General features: G+C 36.9%; 2 protein-coding genes across 3 annotated transcripts in view; one reads left to right on the top strand and one right to left on the bottom strand.

Moving 5' to 3' along the window:
• The window catches only part of LOC135156734 (centrosomal protein of 104 kDa-like), a 28,507-nt gene extending 24,898 nt beyond the window's left edge, over positions 1-3,609 (top strand). For both annotated transcript variants that reach the window (XM_064109791.1, XM_064109790.1), the window contains one exon: positions 555-3,609. In XM_064109791.1, the coding sequence (XP_063965861.1) occupies positions 555-673 (119 nt within the window). In that variant the 3' untranslated portion in view covers positions 674-3,609. The remainder of the gene's footprint in view (positions 1-554) is intronic.
• Positions 3,610-5,419: 1,810 nt separating this feature from the next.
• On the bottom strand, positions 5,420-18,126 carry LOC135156735 (uncharacterized protein C01G6.5-like). The gene is made up of 7 exons (XM_064109792.1): positions 17,750-18,126; positions 14,888-15,077; positions 13,147-13,269; positions 11,887-12,484; positions 11,092-11,274; positions 10,160-10,296; positions 5,420-7,353 (listed from the first exon to the last, which is right to left on the bottom strand). Exons 1-7 carry the CDS (start codon positions 17,920-17,922, stop codon positions 7,231-7,233), a joined length of 1,527 nt encoding a protein of 508 aa, XP_063965862.1. The 5' UTR covers positions 17,923-18,126; the 3' UTR covers positions 5,420-7,230.
• Positions 18,127-19,364: the final 1,238 nt, after the last annotated feature.

Here is a 19,364-nt window from a genome sequence, read left to right as displayed (position 1 = left end):
TTGACAGATCAACTTCAAACTTTGTCCATGTATGGTTATGGGAGTAACAATGATCTTATTAGATTTTGAGGTCAATGCTAAAAAGTTTTCAGAGGTCATTTATAATTGAAAACAAACAGCTCTTAGATATTGCATCAATACCCAAAATTACTCAAGTGTCATATTTTTCATAATTTTTACACCAAATCTTTTTTCTGTTATGAATATATGGAGCAGTATGCCATCAAATTTATATTTTGTTTACATTCAGTCAGGGAAATGTGCTTAGGAGAGAGGTGAAGTGAATACGTACCTGGCAGGATTAAATCCTTGAATGCAGTGCTGGTAACAGCACAGCTCAAGCTAAAGCTGGGTAGAAATAATAGTGCGCCTTAGAAAACATGCCTATCATTAATATTACTGTTTTGAACCAATTTCTTAGAATGAATGCAAAGTAGTGATGTCATAATAAGGGCGCAAGGATTGTGAAACGCTCAAATTCTGTAGTCTCTATTGATTCGTGCTAGGCAGAGATTAATTGAGATCTACCTCATTTGATATTTGTTTTTATGCAGGTAAAGCCACCCCCAGTTCAGTCCGGGAATCCAACAAGGGCTCCATCAAGAGCAAACCAGGAGGCAAGAAAGAGAAAGAACCCAAACCTAGAGGGGGAAAGACACCCAGGGTCAAATGAGATTCATCGGGAAAAGGACACATCACAGATAATAATACGTAGCCAAGAACAAGGGCTCCATCAAGAGCAAACCAGGAGGCAAGAAAGAGAAAGAACCCAAACCTAGAGGAGGAAAGACACCCAGGGTCAAATGAGATTCATCGGGAAAAGGACACATCACAGATAATAATACGTAGCCAAGAACAAGGGCTCCATCAAGAGCAAACCAGGAGGCAAGAAAGAGAAAGAACCCAAACCTAGAGGAGGAAAGACCCCCAGGGTCAAATGAGATTCATCAGGAAAAGGACACATCACAGATAATAATACGTAGCCAAGAACAAGGGCTCAGTCACGAGCAATCCAGGGGAGCGTTTCATGCAAGGACTTGATAGATGTTTATCCAAACTAAGTCTGTTCTATCTGACAGTTCCCATAAAGAACTGTGCTTCTTAGCCAATCAAAATCCAGGAAAGTTATCAGGGGCCTGTCTTACCAATTGATCCACTCAATCGCAAATATGGAAAACCAGCAAAGTCAATAGGAGCATTTCATGCAAGGACTTGATAGATGTTTATCCAACAAAAGTCTGTTCTATCCGACAGTTCCCATAAAGAATTGTGCTTCTTAGCCAATCAAAATCCAGGAAAGTTATCAGGGGCCTGTCTTACCAATTGATCCACTCAATCACAAATATGGAAAACCAGCAAAGTCAATGGGAGCATTTCATGCAAGGACTTGATAGATGTTTATCCAACAAAAGTCTGTTCTATCCGACAGTTCCCATAAAGAATTATGCTTCTTAGCCAATCAAAATCCAGGAAAGTTATCAGGGACCTGTCTTACCAATTGATCCACTCAATCGCAAATATGGAAAATCAGCAAAGTCAATGGGAGCATTTCATGCAAGGACTTGATAGATGTTTATCCAAACTGAGTCTGTTCTATCTGACAGTTCCCATAAAGAACTGTGCTTCTTAGCCAATCAAAATCCAGGAAAGTTATCAGGGACATGTCTTACCAATTGATCCAATCAATCGCAAATATGGAAAGCCAGCAAAGTCATATAAAATGCATATTTGTTCAAATAAATTCTTGGTATGAATGTATATCCATAAATTCATTGATTTCTTGACAATTTGGTGTGTTTTCCTTTGTTTACAAAGGACATTTTGCAAATTTCCTGCAGAAAAAAATGATGACACTGATGGATTTCCAAAGAGTTACGATCAATTAGATCAATCGTACCTCTTTGTAAGACGGGGCCCAGATCTGACAATTTGTGGAACAAAAAATGTTAATGAAATACCTGCCTTGGGAGCGTTTGATAAAGGGATTGTCGGATATTTCATCTGACAGTTACTGTAGTAACAGTCGGACACCTATGTTTCTCAGCCAACCAAAACAAAGGAAAGTGAGCAGATCTGACAACTTGTCTGTCAGACGTCAAATGTTGATGAAATGCCCTCCTTGGGTCAAGAAAAACAAATCTAAACCTAGAGAGATATCCAAGGGTGAAATGAAATTTATCAGAGAAAAGGACACACCTATTTGGCGAAGATATACGTAACTGCAAAAAACAGCTAAGACTAGATTCGTCTATTTACATGGGTAAAAAGAATCTACAGATGATTGAGAAATTAGCTTTTACCATAGCCTTTATATTTGTGGCAAGTATGTCTTTAGTATTTTCATGAAAATATCAGATGCATCTATCTGCATGATGAAACAGTAGTAATCAAATAAGACACACAAAAAATATAAAAAGAAAACATAATATTTTGCAATAGTTTGATGCCTGCAATGTGATAATGTTGAAAGTTTAGTATCATTTATTTAGCATTTTGTAAACAGTTGGGAACCCAGTGCTCTCCACTCCTTTTGTAAAAAGCGCTTTAATAGAGACTTGCAAATTTGCCTGTGTTTTGCGCTATACAAAAATTTTCATTATTATTATTTCAAAGAATGATAGATTTTCTAAAAACTTTTCTATAATCAGGAGTCCTAATGCTAGGCCCTCTCATTTATGCTTTTCACACTGCATTTCCTTAATCCCTAGCACCACAATAAGCCGGCTAACCCTGCTTTTTTGCAGGGCCAGATAGTACCGTACTATTTACCATGCTAGCCCACTTTGCCAAAACATACTATGAAAACGAAGTGGGCTAAGCGTAACCCCAAGGAAATTGGTGGGGCTAAGACCCCCCTTAGCCTCACCAATTCCAAGGGGTCAAGGAAAAAAAGTGCAGTGTGAAAAGCATAATTGTGTATCAGTTTCAGTGGCAAAGTATGTGGCATTGTAACTGCTCTGTTCATAGAGGCTGCAATAATTCACACACAGTGGAAAAAAATTCACAATTACAATATATGCAATTTTGGAGTTCTATTCTCTTGAATTCCATATTTTCCTACAGTCATATCAATATATTTTGAGATATTGAGACACAGAATATGCTGCTTCTTGCACCAAATTGACTTCCGTAGCATTGGGACCCCTTCCAAATCCGGCGGCAATATCTAGAGGTGCTCGGAAAAGACTGGGATTTTTGTTTCAGTGAGTTATGTAGTATTTTTTCTTTGGTAAATGATCTTTAGAATTAATTTGTTAGTCCTCATTACACTCTGTCAATTAACTATTCCAATCACCTAGGGTAACTTTTAGACAAGTCTTGTATTATTTCAGCAGAGATTCAGACCCATGACCGCCCTTTCATATGGAATGCGTTCAATCCACCAGTCCATCATTAGCGATATGAAACCATTAGTGTAGTCTCCGATTTCATCATGTGCCAACCGAGTACAAATTTGCGAATATTGACCTTTCTGTGTAATAATCTATCAAGGGCTGATGTAAATGTATATGTACAGTTTATTTATGTTAAGACATTGGAATTAATTGTCATGTCTACACAATTTCTGCTTATCTTTGTGAATATATATTTGAAATATTGTAAATACTTGGATTATTTTTTAATTTGTATATTGTTGAAATGTATCGTCAAATTGGTGTAAGAATATGTATAGTTTTGGACAGTGTAGATGATAATTTATGAAAATTAGATAAAATCTTTGATACAATGAATTGTTTGAGGATTCTTTGTGTTATTTTGATGTACTAGTAAGTATGCATGTCAGATAATCACTGAAGGCAAAGCAATTTTGAAGACAGGGGCTCCATAACACAATAGCATGCTTTTTATCATTACCATCATCATCGGCATCTTTTTTCATCAATAGCATGTGTCTTATAATCATCATCATTGGCATCTCTTTCCATCATCAGTAATCAATATCATCTCTTCATCATCACCGTCATCATCACTAATGCTCATCTATTTCCATAATCATCACCATCATCCCTTTTCATCGTCATCTGTTGTCATCATGATCATCTGTTGTCATCATCGTTATGTCTTTTCATTATCATCACCACCACCATCATCATCAGCACCTCTTCATCATCTCTCATCAATATCATCATTAGCATGCATCTTAATATCATCATCGTTGGCATTACAATTATCATTATCAAAATCAATAGCATCATCTTCATCATTACGTCTACCACCATTGGTATCACTTTCATCATCAGTATCCACATCTTCATTGCTATCATTAGTCTGCATATACAGACCCTGATGAAACTTCAATACACAAGTGGGTCTTCATGCAAGACTTGCACAAAGACACTTGTGTTAATTTAACCCTTATTCAACAAATTTTGTCACTACGCCGTCGCACAAATTTTTTGACTGCGCCGCTCACTGACTTTACTTTCAAGTCTTGCGCATCTTTTGAGACCAAATTTGCGACGCCCGGGTACGCGGTTCCAAAATTACGCAACGTTTTGTAAGTGCATGTCAGACCAGAAATTGCTCAAAAACGTGATTCCGTGTAAAAAGTCAATGCAAATTGTGTTTTTCAACCAAAAATCATAAATGTATGAATATTTTTAGTTCTGTTTGTTTAAATGGATTTATTTTATGATCGCAAAAGGGTACTCGACAAAATTCATCGGGAAAAACTATAGAAAACAAAGGTTTGAAAAAACAAAGAAATACATAAGAATTAAAAAACAATAAAATACATAAGAAATTAATTATATTTTAGCTTTTTTGATTAATTGATACACCCACCAAAAATTAGCATTCAAATAGCTATATAAATTGAGTTAAAGGCAAATACATAGACAAAAAAACAAATTTATGGCAAATTTCATATGCTTATTTGCATAATTAATAAAAATATTTTCTTTAAATTTTTTTGAAAATTTTACTATACACTCTTGTAGTTTAAATCCGGCTCTACGCGCTTGCAAATTTTTGTGGCGATTGCGCAATCAGCGGCCGAGATCTGAGGGGGGGGGGTCAAATTGACCCCCCCCCCCCCCAGTATATACTGGTCCGAAATAGCCCAGTTAAGATAGGGTTAAGTCCATTCAGGGCCTCTATGCTGCATTATCTTAATCGCCATCATAAATACCTAAATTTTATGACATCACTAAAATCACTATTATCTTCATCAGTGTCGCCATCACCAAACGGACTCTTGCAATCATCTCCGAGCAGTTACATCAAAAACACCACCATCTTCCCCATTATCCGCATCCCATCAAAATAAAGTGGTCTTTTCACAGGTGTTATTTGGTAAAAGGAATCCTCTTCCTGTCAATTTTTAGAAAAGCGTTTATAAAACACTATTTACACGTTCCGTACAAAACTGAAATGATGATCACAGAAATAGGTGCATAAACATATTACAAAACACTCCTTCCACAAATACAGGTAATTTGTTTCACATTCCTTATACTGTCTTTTCCCCCATAAAGCAATAAATGAATGTAAAATGAAGACATTTGATAAGCATCTCTTTTGGTTTTAACGGGACCCAAACATCTACAAAATGTAGGTATAATTGAATTCTGTTTTTGAATTATCACTGGGAAACAATATAGTTTTTAATCGCTAGAGGGTATTCATTTGTCTCGCAATCTACTATGGTCAACAAGGAAATGCGTGATCACTCTCACAAAAAGTGTTCACTAGCTTTCTAGGAAATTCGTGATCACTCTCGCAAAAAGTGTTCACTAGCTTTCTAGGAAATTCGTGATCACTCTCGCAAGTGTTCACTAGCTTACAAGTTCACAAGCTTTCGAGTGCCGCTGCAACTCTTACACTTTCCGTACAAAATTTAGGTATTGATGATGGCGAGTAAGATAATGCAGCATAGAGGCCCTGACTGGACTTCACCCTATTTTAACTGGGCTATTTCGGACCAGTATATACCGACTACGTTATCAGATAATTTTCGTCACTTGATAAAGAGTTGCAGCGGCACTCGAAAGCTCGTGAACTTGTAAGCTAGTGAACACTTTTTGCAAGAGTGATCACAAATTTCCTTGTTGACCATAGTAGATTGCGAGAGAAATGAATACCCTCTAGCGATTATTTCAGTCCGCAATAATGAACCTATTTAGTATTAATAGGAGGAATGTTGCGCATTAAAACCAGGAGGTTAATAGTTTTTTATTACCAATAATGACCAAAATTCAAAAAGGCAGTTTTCACTAAGTGGTCGAAACTACTAAACTGTTATTTTTTCTCTCATCTCTCAAATGCAATTAGTTGTACTGTATTTTGGAGGAAACTCTTTGGAGAAGTTTTTGGAAAATTTAGAGCTGATAAAAGAAAGGAAAATTTCTGTCTATAACTGACTTTTACCTTGAGATCATTACCGTACTCACAAAACAGTTAACCCACTTAGCTTTTAAAGTTCCTTTGAAATGCCTGATAATAGGCAAATAATTAGAGTAAGGTGCATAATTAGTACTTTAACATTACAAAAGAAATTTGGTCCATACGCAATATTCTTAGCAAGAAAAAGGCAATGAAATCTACCATCATTAAAACATACATTTTCATCAACTTAACAAATGTGCTATTCTTGCTTCTTGCAAAGTTATTAGAAAATGTGCATGAAATGTAATGAATACAACTTCTCATCTGTTAAAACCTGTATTGGAATCTTTTCAAAGTTCAAACACATTCTGTAAATGTGAAATACTTTTATGAAATACGTTTCTTCTTGAAACAATCTTACTCCTTTTTGTTAGAAATATTTCCCAACTTGAGTCAGGGAAATTCAGGGTTTCATAAATGCACACTGAATTTGATCCCATACTTCAAATCATACAAATTATTTCAAAACTCACCAGAATTCATTAGACTTTGATTAATCTACCTTTGTTTCCATACGTTTTAATAGATTATCCTAACACTACATCCTTCTCCGAGCAATAAAACAAAAAAAATAGATGAGCTTTTAAATGGGTCATTCCAATAAAAAGCAAATGCAAAAAGAAAGCACCTTTAAAACTTGTATATGTCAGAATTAACAAACACAAAATCATCATAATCTTATCAGAACAGAATATTAAAATTACTCTGGATCTGCAGTTTACAGAGACCTTTCCTTGCATTGGAGGTCTAGAGATATAGCACGTCCTTGACTCTTTCTTCTGAGTCTTTAGTCATTTGATCACTCTATTGTACTGTTCATCAATGATGATAAGAGTTTGTCTCTCACTTCTTCAACTTCTTGGGTTTGCATCCACAGAAAAACTGATAGTCCGCTTGTTTGACCTTGTTGTAATCGCACCCGGCACATGTCACGTGAAACCAGTTGTCACAGTCATCGCATTGGACCTGAAAACAAAACAATGAACAAGCAATTATTGAATTACACACAGAAGGTACATTTTGAAGAGTTCTTAAGCATAGCAGAGTGCATTAGAGCTGTTTCAAAGGCAACAAATGTGCATAATTATTCCGATGCTCGATGTGGAACCTTGTCATTCGATAACCAACCTCATCCCAAGGGGAGCCACTTCCATTGACAAGTGGATACCAGACAGCAACCATGGGGTTTGGAAAAACACCCTTAACTTAACAAGTATTTTCCATATTCTGAAAATGCACTCCTTAAAGCTAAATGACAGTAGTTGCAGTAAAATACTGATTTCGTGAGAAAGTCTGTAAAACCAAGGTTAAGTATTACTATATAATCGTGGATCTAGATCTGGTACAGTTACATAAACTGAACTTTGTGAAATCATAATATCTAAGCTAAAAAACGATCACACTGAAGATCGCCAAAACAGATAGGCACACGTGGGACAGTGTATCATTATTGCTGGAATAAAGACCCGACGGAAGTGACAGAATCCGCGCTTATTTTGCTTATTCAGCAATTACACAATTTCTTCCAGAATCCTTTGGCACATATTTTTTATTCATACAGACACATTATATTAAATTCTGTAAAAAGTCATTTTGAGATCGTCCCCACAACTGGAATTTATCTTTAACGTATTGGTGTGTGAAACCCTACCCTTTACAAGTATTAAAAACATAACGGTACCCTTGACAAGTAATCCCTGAATTAACCCCCTAAACAAGTACAGCGATAATTTAATTGTTAAGTCACGGACGTCGGCTTTACCTTTAATTACATGGGTTTAATACCGCTCCACCTCCCACACCTTGCTGAAATTGGACTCTAAACACGTAGTGTTGGGGCAAAAAGTACATCCTTTTAACCCTTGCAAATTCAACCGTAAACATGTAGCTTTCCTAGCGAAATATATACCCTTTTTTCAGTATTTAAGTGATTTTTGACACCCTTATTACGTACGTACGTACGTAAAACGTCCCCAATCTTGAAAGGAGATCCTTTTTATGCGTTTCTTTGGTCGCGCCTGGTATCCACTTATCAATGGATGTGCACCCCCCCCCCCCCCCCCCCCCGGTCTCCATCTCAAAATCGTGACTAGTCATTAGTACCAGTCATCATTAGCAAATAATCCTATTAGCTAAAACAAATGACTGGTCACAAGACATCCAATCATTTCATTAGGATCCACATCACCACTTTATAATATGTAATTGTAATAGGCTCCTCTTTTGAGCATACAGGAAGCTAGAGGCATCAGGGTATTTTGATGGGGGGGGGGGGGCGGCGGCAAGATTACCTTTTTTTTTTTTCATTGTAATCAATGACAGGGGTAATATAGAGTTACCGAGTGATTCATCTCTTTTTGATGCTCTGTTTCTTCTCTCTTTATTTTCCCCCCTCTTTTTCTTTTATTTCCTCAGTTTAGTGTTATTCAACTGCTCAAAAAGTAATAGAAGGGAAAAATCCCCCCTGTGCATGGAGTAATATAAACTAACAGTGACACGACATTTGCTCCTGCGACAACTGCTCGGTCTTGATATATCAGAGGATAAAGGGTTAGAGGATTGGAATGTAATTGAGTTTTTGGTTCAGAAAAATGTAAAAGATAAAGATATATTTAGATTTGGAGGATAGGTTTTATGTTTGGCGTAACGTGAAGATTTTCCATCAGAGCAATTTTCACAGGAGCAAATGTCATGGGACCAAACTAACACTTATTTCAGGACAAAGCAATGACAAGCTAGTACCAGGCCTAGCAACTCGACTTGTATTCAATCACAAAAATGTGTTTTGTGATCTATTACAAAATTTGTGTCATGATGCTAAAGTTTCTTCACTTCTACAAAACATCTAAAACAAATCATTGGCAAAAGATAATACATGTATTCAATTGCAACTTTACAATGTTATTGAGGTCAAAATGTTTATCCACATGTAGTTTGGATGGTGCATGTAAACTTGAATCCTGGTTACAGAACTCAAAGTGAACCAAAGCCCAAGCAGGGTTCCCACAAAATTTGAAAACAGAATTCCATGACTTCTCCATGACTAAATTGCTGCTTTCCAAGACTTCCTGTGACGTCCCGGGAGTTATGTAGAATTTGGGATGTCATAATACTGGGTAAAATGGAAATCATGAACACCAATTTTAATAGCAGAGTATGATCACAGAGTATGAGAGTGGCTAGACACGACAAACTGGAAAGCTTCCATAGCCAAGAGGTAAATGAATTCCATGACTTTTCACAAATTTTCTAAATTCCCTGACTTTCCATGACCACAAATTTTTCCAGGATTTTCCATGACTGTGGGAACCCTGCCAAGGAGAGAATAAATCTGAGAGGAAAGGGTAAATTTTGATCAAAATCTGTCATAAAATAAGAGTTATGGAATTTTTAAAATGTCTTCCTGTACTTTCGATGAGGATTCTCAAATTGGCAAACATGTTTTAAAATTCTGTGGAAAACTCTCATTTGTTTTGTGCACACATTTTCCCCCATTATTCTTCAAGTTGCATCTTGCCTCCTTCTAAGCACAACATATCTCGTGGATTTGAGGATCAGAGGATCCCTCTAGAAAGTGTTGCAAAACTTTTCAAACTTCCATAACTCTCTTATTTAATAATAGATTTTTATGAAGCTTGTTTAAAATTGCACCTCTTATTTTACTCTTTCTCCATTCTCTCCTTGGGATTTGGTTTCCTTTCATTCCTAAAAGTAATAAAATTCCAGTAACACTGCGATCAAATAATTCTATCAGATATGGAGCAATGCTCACCCATGTCACTGTGCTATCTTTAGGTCGATAACATTTAGCCGCAGAACAAGGCTGGGAGTTGTATTCCACATCATCATCATTCTTGGGGGCGGCCGCTCTCTTCTTCCGGACACCTTGTGTAGCAGTTGCACTCTCTCCTGTCCATTGAGATAAGCAAAGAAAAAACAAAAAGACCTTGCAGTAATTTGCGCTACCTACTTTACAGCCAGCAAGCTAGATTACCCAGCATTAATCATGATACGTTGGGCAACACATCTCACAGTTCAACTTTCTTGCCATAATAATAATAATAATAATAATGATAATAATAACTTGCTTATAAGTGCTTAACACTTCATCAGAAGTGTCTAAAGCGCTCTACAGTAATGTTGATAAAACCCTTAATAGACCAGTTCGTAGTTACTTCATGGACAATTTTGGTCAAATGACCTTTCATTTCTTTCATCAAGATAGGCAGATTTCAAAGCAAGATATTACGTAAGCATGCCTTACATAGCAAGATAAAGAAATTGAGTAGACCAGGTGACTAGAATAGCACACCATTCAACACTCTATGTCGGTATTTGTTGCATTTCTACTTTGAATGCATATTATAGCATATTGTACAATGTACTTCCAAAACTGTGAGATACCAGCTGTCCGTGGACAAATTGTTGTTTTTTGTGGATGTAAATGAAAAACACAACTCAAAGGAATATATGAATAATCAAGTCATCAAAGTTGGCGCTTTTCTCATTAAATTTCAAACCACCATGTCACTTTAGTACAAATGACTTTCCTCTGATCATGCGCAGAATCTTCTGATCATGCGCAGAGTGGAACTACGAACTGGCTTATTCCTTTGACATAGGCAAATATTTGACTAATGGAAGGTCCACATATGCAAGTTTACATGTATGTAGAATACCAGTGAAAACCAAACTCGTTACTACCTTTCCTTTTGTCTGTGTGCTTAGTCTCAGACTTGGAGGATGCAGCATTTTTAGGTGGTCTCCCTCGAGATGATCTTGAAGACCCTGCTTTACTCTTGACTGAATCCGAATCCGAGGTGTCTAAACTTTTACATATTGAATCAAGCTGCCGGTGTAAGGTGGAGTTTTCCTCACCTCCGCTATCTGAAAAGAAGAACGTAGAAATAAAGAGAATTATAATTTCATGATTGATGGTATTAATGAAGAGCGCATCGTCAGGCGCGTCGTGGTCTAGCGGTTCTGACTCTCGCCTTTCAAACAGAGGGTTGCGGGTTCGAATCCTAGCCATGGCATGTTTTCCTTCAGCAAGAAATTTATTCACACCCACTGTACTCGACCCAGGTGAAGTGAATGGGTACCCGGCAGGATTATTTCCTTGAATGCATGAGTGCTGAAAGGCAGCTCGAGCTAAGGCCGGGGTAATAATAATAACAATGCACCTCAGAACAGATTATTTCTAGATAGATGGCGCTATACAAACGCCTATTATCATAATCATTAAGAACAGTAATCAAATTCACAATACCCTGATCACATGAAAAAGTGAGACCAAAATTTTGCCATGGTTTAGAAAGCATTCTATCTTCAAGGCTGACAAAGTTTGAAGCAAAATTTTGTATGGATGTTGACATGTTAAGGTGTCACAAGCACAGCCTATCTTTGGTGGCAGCTTGATTAAGACAACAATCTCCAAAGGCTCCGATATTCGTTGATCAATGACACAGTAAATACTAATAGAAAGATGATGAGGTGTACCTGATTCTAACTCAAACTCAAAAGTGTCCTCAGCTCCCTTGCTTGTTGAAGCACCCTGCTTAGCATCTTTCCCGGACACGGATGCACCCTCCGCCTTCCGACTGCTGTCACCCTGTCCCCTGCCTCTCCCCCTACCACGCCCTAGTCCTCTACTACTTCCTCTTCCTCGTCCACTCAGTGTGCTCGCCCTTCCACGAGCCGCTCCATTCACGGCAGCCCTACCCCGCCCTCTCTTCAGCCTCCCTCTCGAGGAATCTGGCTTTGTCAAGGTTCGGCTATTCTCCTCCTCTTTCATAGTCTCATTTTCACTGTCTTGGAGGAACGAGGCAGGCGTGGAATCGACCCTAGTCTTTCCCTTCTCTCCCGCTATCTTCGCACCGCTCTCCGAGTCATCCTCGTGGATACTGTTCTGAAGGAACGGAGGAGGGATACTGGCAGCTCTGTTGGCAGTTTGCGACGTCGGCGAGGTGACGTTGCTGTCGGGAGGATGGAGGATACGGGTTTTCTTGGACACTTTGGGGGAATCTTTCCGTCTCCTCTTTGTTGGGGTATTCTCGCCATCCTCGGTGCAGTCTTCTTCCACAGGGGCATATACAAGCTTTCATGAAGAAATAAAAAACATACAAATGGTTGAACACTCACGAAATAATAATACTAAATAACACATTTGTTGTAAATTTCTTTCAATCTTACTCACTTTATGTTCATTTTTGTATTCTACTGTGTATATATTTTGTAATGTTTTTTTATATTGTTGTGGAGATAAAATGGTTTGATTTAAATGTTCACTAAACCTTGCTTAACCAACAAACAAGATACCACCCCCCCCCCCCTGGCCCATCCACAAATGAACTACGGGTGTAACTGCTTGTGGTATATAAATATCTTGGAACCAGAGAAAAAACAAATTGACTTGGAAGTACTTATTAAATAAATAAAACATGCTGTGCATAACCTGTGCATAACCTGGTTTAACCTCAACTTAGGTGATAATTCAACTAATAGAAGGTCAACTAAAGCAATTGTAAATTAAATCTGAAGATACAAAGAATCAATCAACTGGGGAGCATTTCATCAACATTTTCATGCAACAAGACCTGACAACTTTCCTTGAGAAGGATTGGCTGAGATTGGCTGTTACCATGGTAAATGTCGGATAAAACAGTACTTGTCGGATAAAACGGCCGACAAGTCCTTTCACGAAACACTCCCCAGATCAATAAAAATGCTGAAAACACACACACAAAGGTATAGTCTCACCCTGAATCTAAACTCTGAGGTCTCCTGTTCAGCAAAGGTACCTTGTTTGACTTGGACCCCTCTAAGATGTCCAAGCGTCAGGGTGTCTCCTTCTTTCAGAGGAACTTTCGTCTGCGACGAGATCTAAAAGGAAGAAAAGATATTGAGACAAAATACGAAACTCTACTTCCTACTTCAAACAAATTTTGCAATAACATGATTATTTACAGAGTACAGATAAATGATCATTCTAGATTTTGTTGTGTTTTTTTTGCTATGGAATCAGTTTATAGTGTAAAGTGAGGAGGGGGGGGGGGTACAGAAAATATTCCGCAAGCTACAAACAAATACAATCACAATCTTTGATACCAAAATGGAAGGAATAAACATTCAAGTTTTGTTCAGACATAGCAACAATAACAACAACAAAAAACACAACTTAAAATGTCACATGTTTTAAATATCAAAGTATTCAGTCATAATGAGACAAATGTTAAAAATGCTTAGTATGAGGAGACAATCAGAGGGTTGTGAGTTTGAATCCTGGACAAGGTATTTCTTTGTTTCCAATGTTTTCCTTATGCAGGATATTCACACATTGCGCTGTGCTCAACCCATAATTTTGGGATTCCGGGAGGATTAATTTCCTGAATGCACTAAGTGCTGGAAACGACAGCTCGGGCTAAAGCTGGGATTACGTTAAAAGTGTGCCTCGGAATGGATTATATCTATGGTGCTACAGCCAGGGGCAGAGGAACCGGGGTGCAAGTGCCCCCCCCCCCATTCCCCTTTTCTCAAAATGTAAAATGCCCTTTTTTTTTAAATGAAATGTGCCCTTTTTTTAAATGAAATACCCTTCAGGAAGTAAAACATAATACATTTTAGGTTAGAAAATCACAACATTTTTGGCTTGCGCTCCATCAATTATTGTCTATTAAGGTACTCGTTCTGTTTCTGGTTACAAACAGTACTTAGGATATCCAGTTTTCAGGTGAGAAAATCACAACTGTCTGGCTCACATCAATAATTGTTGAGTAAGATACTCATCCTGTTCATACAAAAGTGCTTCGAAATAGAATGTCCAGTTTTCAGGTTGGAATATCACACATTTTTTACTTGTGTTTTGCGCTCACATCAATTATTGTTTATTAAGGTAGTCATTCTGTTCCTGGTTAAGTAAAATGTCCAGTTTTCTGGTTAAAATATCCAAATTTTCAGCTCGCGCTTCGCACTTGCATTTTTCGATTGGTGAGATATATATAGCCCGAATCCTATTCATGAGTCACTAAATGTAGTCTTTAAAAGGTTCCTTTTCTGGTCAGTACATATTGTATATTAAAAATTTCAGCTCGCGCTAAGTCTTTAGTTAGATTCACATCTTTTTTTTTCATGATTACAAAAACTACTCGGAATGTTTACTTTTCATGTCTTATTACATGAAATTTCTAAAAGTGATTCACGCTCGCAACATCTCGCAAGGATGCCCTTTTAACAGTAATTATGTCTATAATTGACCAAAAAGCAAGTTTTACAACTTCAGATTTGAATATTTTTCCAAACCGTTCACTCCCTAGCGAAAAAAAAAAAACCTAAATATATATCTTATCAATCAGAAATCACTTCAAAAAAAAAAATTTGCTCAACTTTAATAAAGTTCTATAAAACACACAACTTCTTCAAACAGATGATAATCTCATGGTGAAAATATCCGCTTAGTATTGTCCTTTATCTATAGATCTCCGCACCAACACCATGTTCATACCTTGATATCATTGACGAATGTTCCATTCAGGCTTTTGTCTAGTACATAGAGTATTGGACTTTGGTTCTCATCCATCTCCATAAGGATCTCAACATGTTGGCGAGAGATGAGCCTAGTGTGAACAGAAGAATCTAAGAAACAATCCACCTCTGAAGTGTTCCTTCCTATGATGGTCCTGGGCTTGGTTAGTCTGTTCACATAAGAAAATAATATAATATATAATAATAATAAAATATCAGAAGAGCAACATGTCATTACTCATTATTCACTGTTCAGTTCATTACCATTGTAAATTGATTGATGGGGGGGGGGGCAGACCTCACTACAGCAGCCTAACATGCAATGTTTAGGTTTGAGTTTTGCGCAAAAACCTAGAAAGATGATGTGTCTTTTTTAATCCCCACTCTGTTAACAAACAAATCATGAAATTTAAAGAAAAATCATTTGAGGCTTTGTCATATTAATGCTTCCTGCACAATATCTAGACGGGAATAACTGTTGTTACTAAGGATTTATTCAACAATATCTGACATTTTACTAATTACTATCATCCCCATTCACCGACGGTAGTACGTTAGTGCAAGCTTCCATGGGTACTAATGTCGGCCCAAATTGGGCCTATAATGTTTTGTCTAGACTTTTACCATTTTACTAGGTCTAAATGATAATTTTCTATTTTGAATGATAGTCCACGTTTTTTCTTAGATTATACGCTTTCTTTTGATACTATTGATTTTCGTATAAAATACTGAAAATATACGTTAACAATGTTTTATTTCTTACTTTTGAAAATTGATTGCTGGAGATGAAAATCTGGCAGCAGAGTTTGTTATGTTATACATGTAGTTCAGCTTTCATCAAGGCTTTTCAACAATTAGATTTTTCGATATTCAGGCCATTCAGGTAGCCGCAAAAGGTTCTAAGATCCAACGTGGGAAAAGTTCCATATGCACCTAGCCATGAGGCTCAGGACTAGAGATTAAAAGTCATTCACTACCCTGAGTAATCTCCATGGAGCCAGGGATAAGGGATTATGCCTCAATTAATGTGCATATACAGAGGACATAACTCCATGTTTTACCCCTCAATTTTCTGTTTTTCCTATCATGAATCCAGCCCTAAAATGTGTAAATGGCTGAAAGTTTATTTCTTTTTAGTTTCTTGAATTAAGTTTTTAAAATTCAAAAATAATTATTTTTTTAATCATAAAAAAAAGATTAAGGATACAGGAATTCACTCACCACTATTACTCTGTCAGCTGTAAATGAGCTGATTTTAGTGCACCATTGCATTAGAGATTAATGATAGTGTCGTCAAAAACATTGAAATTTAAGAGGAAGATCTATTTTTCTAATTGTATCAAAATGTTGATTTTTTTCACAAGAGCCATGTCATGATTGCCAAATGAGTATGGTGGTGTGACCATAATGCGCGCGTTACCTAAATTTGCACACGGTCGAATACCGTCCCTCTCTAGACTCTATATTTGATTAATATCTTGAAAAAATGATAGTGATAACTGATATCACCAACAGAAAAAGCGAACCAAAATTATCCAGTATGGTATATTTCTTGAAGGTAAGCCTGGTAAGGTCTCAATTTGTGAAAATATTGGCAAAACATCGGCAAATTTTGTTAACTTTTGCGTCCGCTCCAAGAAAATTCGATCTTCTCGACAAGCATCAATAAATTGCCAGTTTGCAGCAGAGGTTTTCAAATAAGTAAGTAAAATGTGATACCAACTAAATCTAATGCATTTTAACCTCATTCTGATATAATTATCTTACCTTTTTCTGCTTTATTTCGTGTCTAAAGCTTTGCAAAACGATTGTGCGCAAATTAGGTCACACTTTTTTATGACATTGACACTTTTTCAGCCGATCGTCATGGACATGATTTTGAGATCACGATACCAGCAGAACCCTGACCTACTTTTATTCCATCAAGCAAATTTGACTTGCCTTCCGTATCATATTTGTCATTTTGATTAATAATATTATATTGTGTGAACTGTGAGAAATTTTTTATTGAAAATCCACTTACCGTAAAGGCGTAATCATAATCAATGTGTACAAATTGGTCACCCCATTCATACTGTAGTGTAAGTAAAGTACGTAAATAGTAATTTCCTAGCCTTGACTGAGGCTTGAGGACTACATGATGATATTTTTGGCCTTATCGTGAAATTTGTCACCTCTCTTGTCGTGTGTGTCGGTGTGTGTGCGATCGTTGTGTACAAAGTCAATGGGAGTGGAAAGATGTCACCACCGCTGACGAAATAAACGGCAATGAATGGACTGGTCAGTAGAGGCGCACGGCCAATATTGGAGACTGTCTCCAATGTGGGAGATTATCTCCAATATCTGAGACTTTTGTAAAGAATTTGGGTACCGGTATCCAATTTCAGAGACAGTCTCCAGTTTTGGAGACCAATTTCCTTTGTTTACATTTGCTGCAAAAGGATTACCTTGGCGGCAAATAAAAATGTGATAAGTAGATTCCTCATGAAAAATTACCCCTTTTCACCGTCTACTTAAAAAAAATCACTGTCTACTTTTGTTTTGATAAGGATTTTTGTTGTCAATCACACACAAAACAAATGGGCTTCTGACCTCAGTGAGACAAAATTTTGGGTGGAAAAAATCATGCTTTTGTTGGTGTTGTTTCTTTTGTCCTTTTGCAAATGCAAAGCAAGTCTCCAAATAATGTGCGAGATTTTCTCCCCTATTGGAGAGAGTCTCCCATATTGGCCGTGCGCCTCTACTGCTGGTGACATAAACCACGATAATGCCATATTTGGCAATACGTAAGCATCAACACCTCCAAGATAAATGTTCACGAATAACTTGGCATTTTACTTACTTAAATACATCTTTGACTCCCTGCATGCTGGCTGCCGCTCCGACCCGTCGAAGCTGGTAAAAGAGACTTGGTCTTGGACCAGGTGTCCCCGTCCCCGTCGGCTGGGCGGAGACATGAGATGCTGTGCCGGTGTCCTCATCTGCTGGTTTTTCTAGCTTCGCAATTTCCGTCATTTTTCCGGATCACATTTCATAACATTCATTTGCAAATAACTAAAACTGCCTGAATGACTTATAATTCCAGTTTATGATTGTTAACTAAGTTTTAAAGTGTCCGTGGTCTATAAAAACACCCTATAATTTCTTGTAAAATGCAGCGATGGCGATGTAGAGCTCCAAACAACTCGTCGATCGTCTACGGTATACATAAACGGTAATGACCTTTGACCTACCGGTACTAGAACTGATCTACTATACTAGCTAGCTCTCTCAAATTAAATGAATAAAGTAAAGTCTGAGCAAAGAATAAAAGAGGTAAAACGTATATATAGGCACTAAATGAATAGGTCTATATGCCATACATTGCAACCAGCATAAGATAAGATGGAAAGCTAACGCGGTGACCGCGGGTCTACTAATATAAAAACTTAGAATCAATCGTTTCAAATCTATATGAACAGACAAAGCAATATATTCTTACAAAAGATCCACTAAAAAGTCAAAGAGAGAGAGAAAATGAAAGAAAATAACAGAAGTAGCTAGGGAAGCTCTATATGTTGCATATGCATTGAAAAATATATTAGACAGCAACATAACCAGCAAGCATTTGATTTACTAAAAGAAGCATTTCTTCAGTATATCAGGGGCATAACAGCTCGTGGCGCCCGGGGGGAGGGGGGGGGCAAGAGAAAAAAAATCATCCTGGTCAAATGAGACTAGTACAGGATTTTTCATGATTGTTTTTATTGAATTCATTCAACACAATAATTTATCATTATTATTATTATTAATTTCTATTCTATTATTAATTACAAAATTGATATAATTATAATAGGTCATTAAAGGACAAGTCCAATCAAACAACAAGTTGATTTGAAAAGAAAAAAATCCAACAAGCCTTTTTTTTATCATCAGAACATTTTGTTTGATGATTTAAGAAAAGGAAAATGAAAAAAAAAATACCCATCATCATCATCATTATCATTATCATTATTATTAATTATACCAATTACATGCTTTACCACATCACTGTCAAATGCGTCCCTATATGCGCTCAACTGAATACCATGGCTATTATTATTATTTTCTTTCTTCCTTTTTTTCATCACAGAACGTTTTGTTTGATGATTTAAGAAAAGAAAAATGAAGAAAAAAATACCCGGTCAATGGAAATGAGATGAAACTATCGAATCACTCGGCAGGCAAATTAAAAAAAATCGCAGCAATTATATACCAATCTCTTTTTTTTCAGCTATGAAAACTGGAGAAGAACATTTCAATTCATGAGAGAAATACTGTCAGCAGTTCTCTTGAAATGATTGGCACAGATTATTATATTTTAAGTTGGTTTTGAATTATTACTTTCAAATTTCAGTTTCGCTCTATAGCTATGTTTTTCCATGAACATATTATGTTACAAAAGAGACAAAGGAATGGCGCAGAAAGTGAAAATCAAT

This window comes from Lytechinus pictus, chromosome 14 (genome assembly GCF_037042905.1).
Source record: "Lytechinus pictus isolate F3 Inbred chromosome 14, Lp3.0, whole genome shotgun sequence".
In the NCBI taxonomy this organism is placed as follows: domain Eukaryota; kingdom Metazoa; phylum Echinodermata; class Echinoidea; order Temnopleuroida; family Toxopneustidae; genus Lytechinus; species Lytechinus pictus.
Note: the sequence above shows the minus strand (reverse complement) of the source record. Positions and strands in the feature narration are given on the sequence as shown.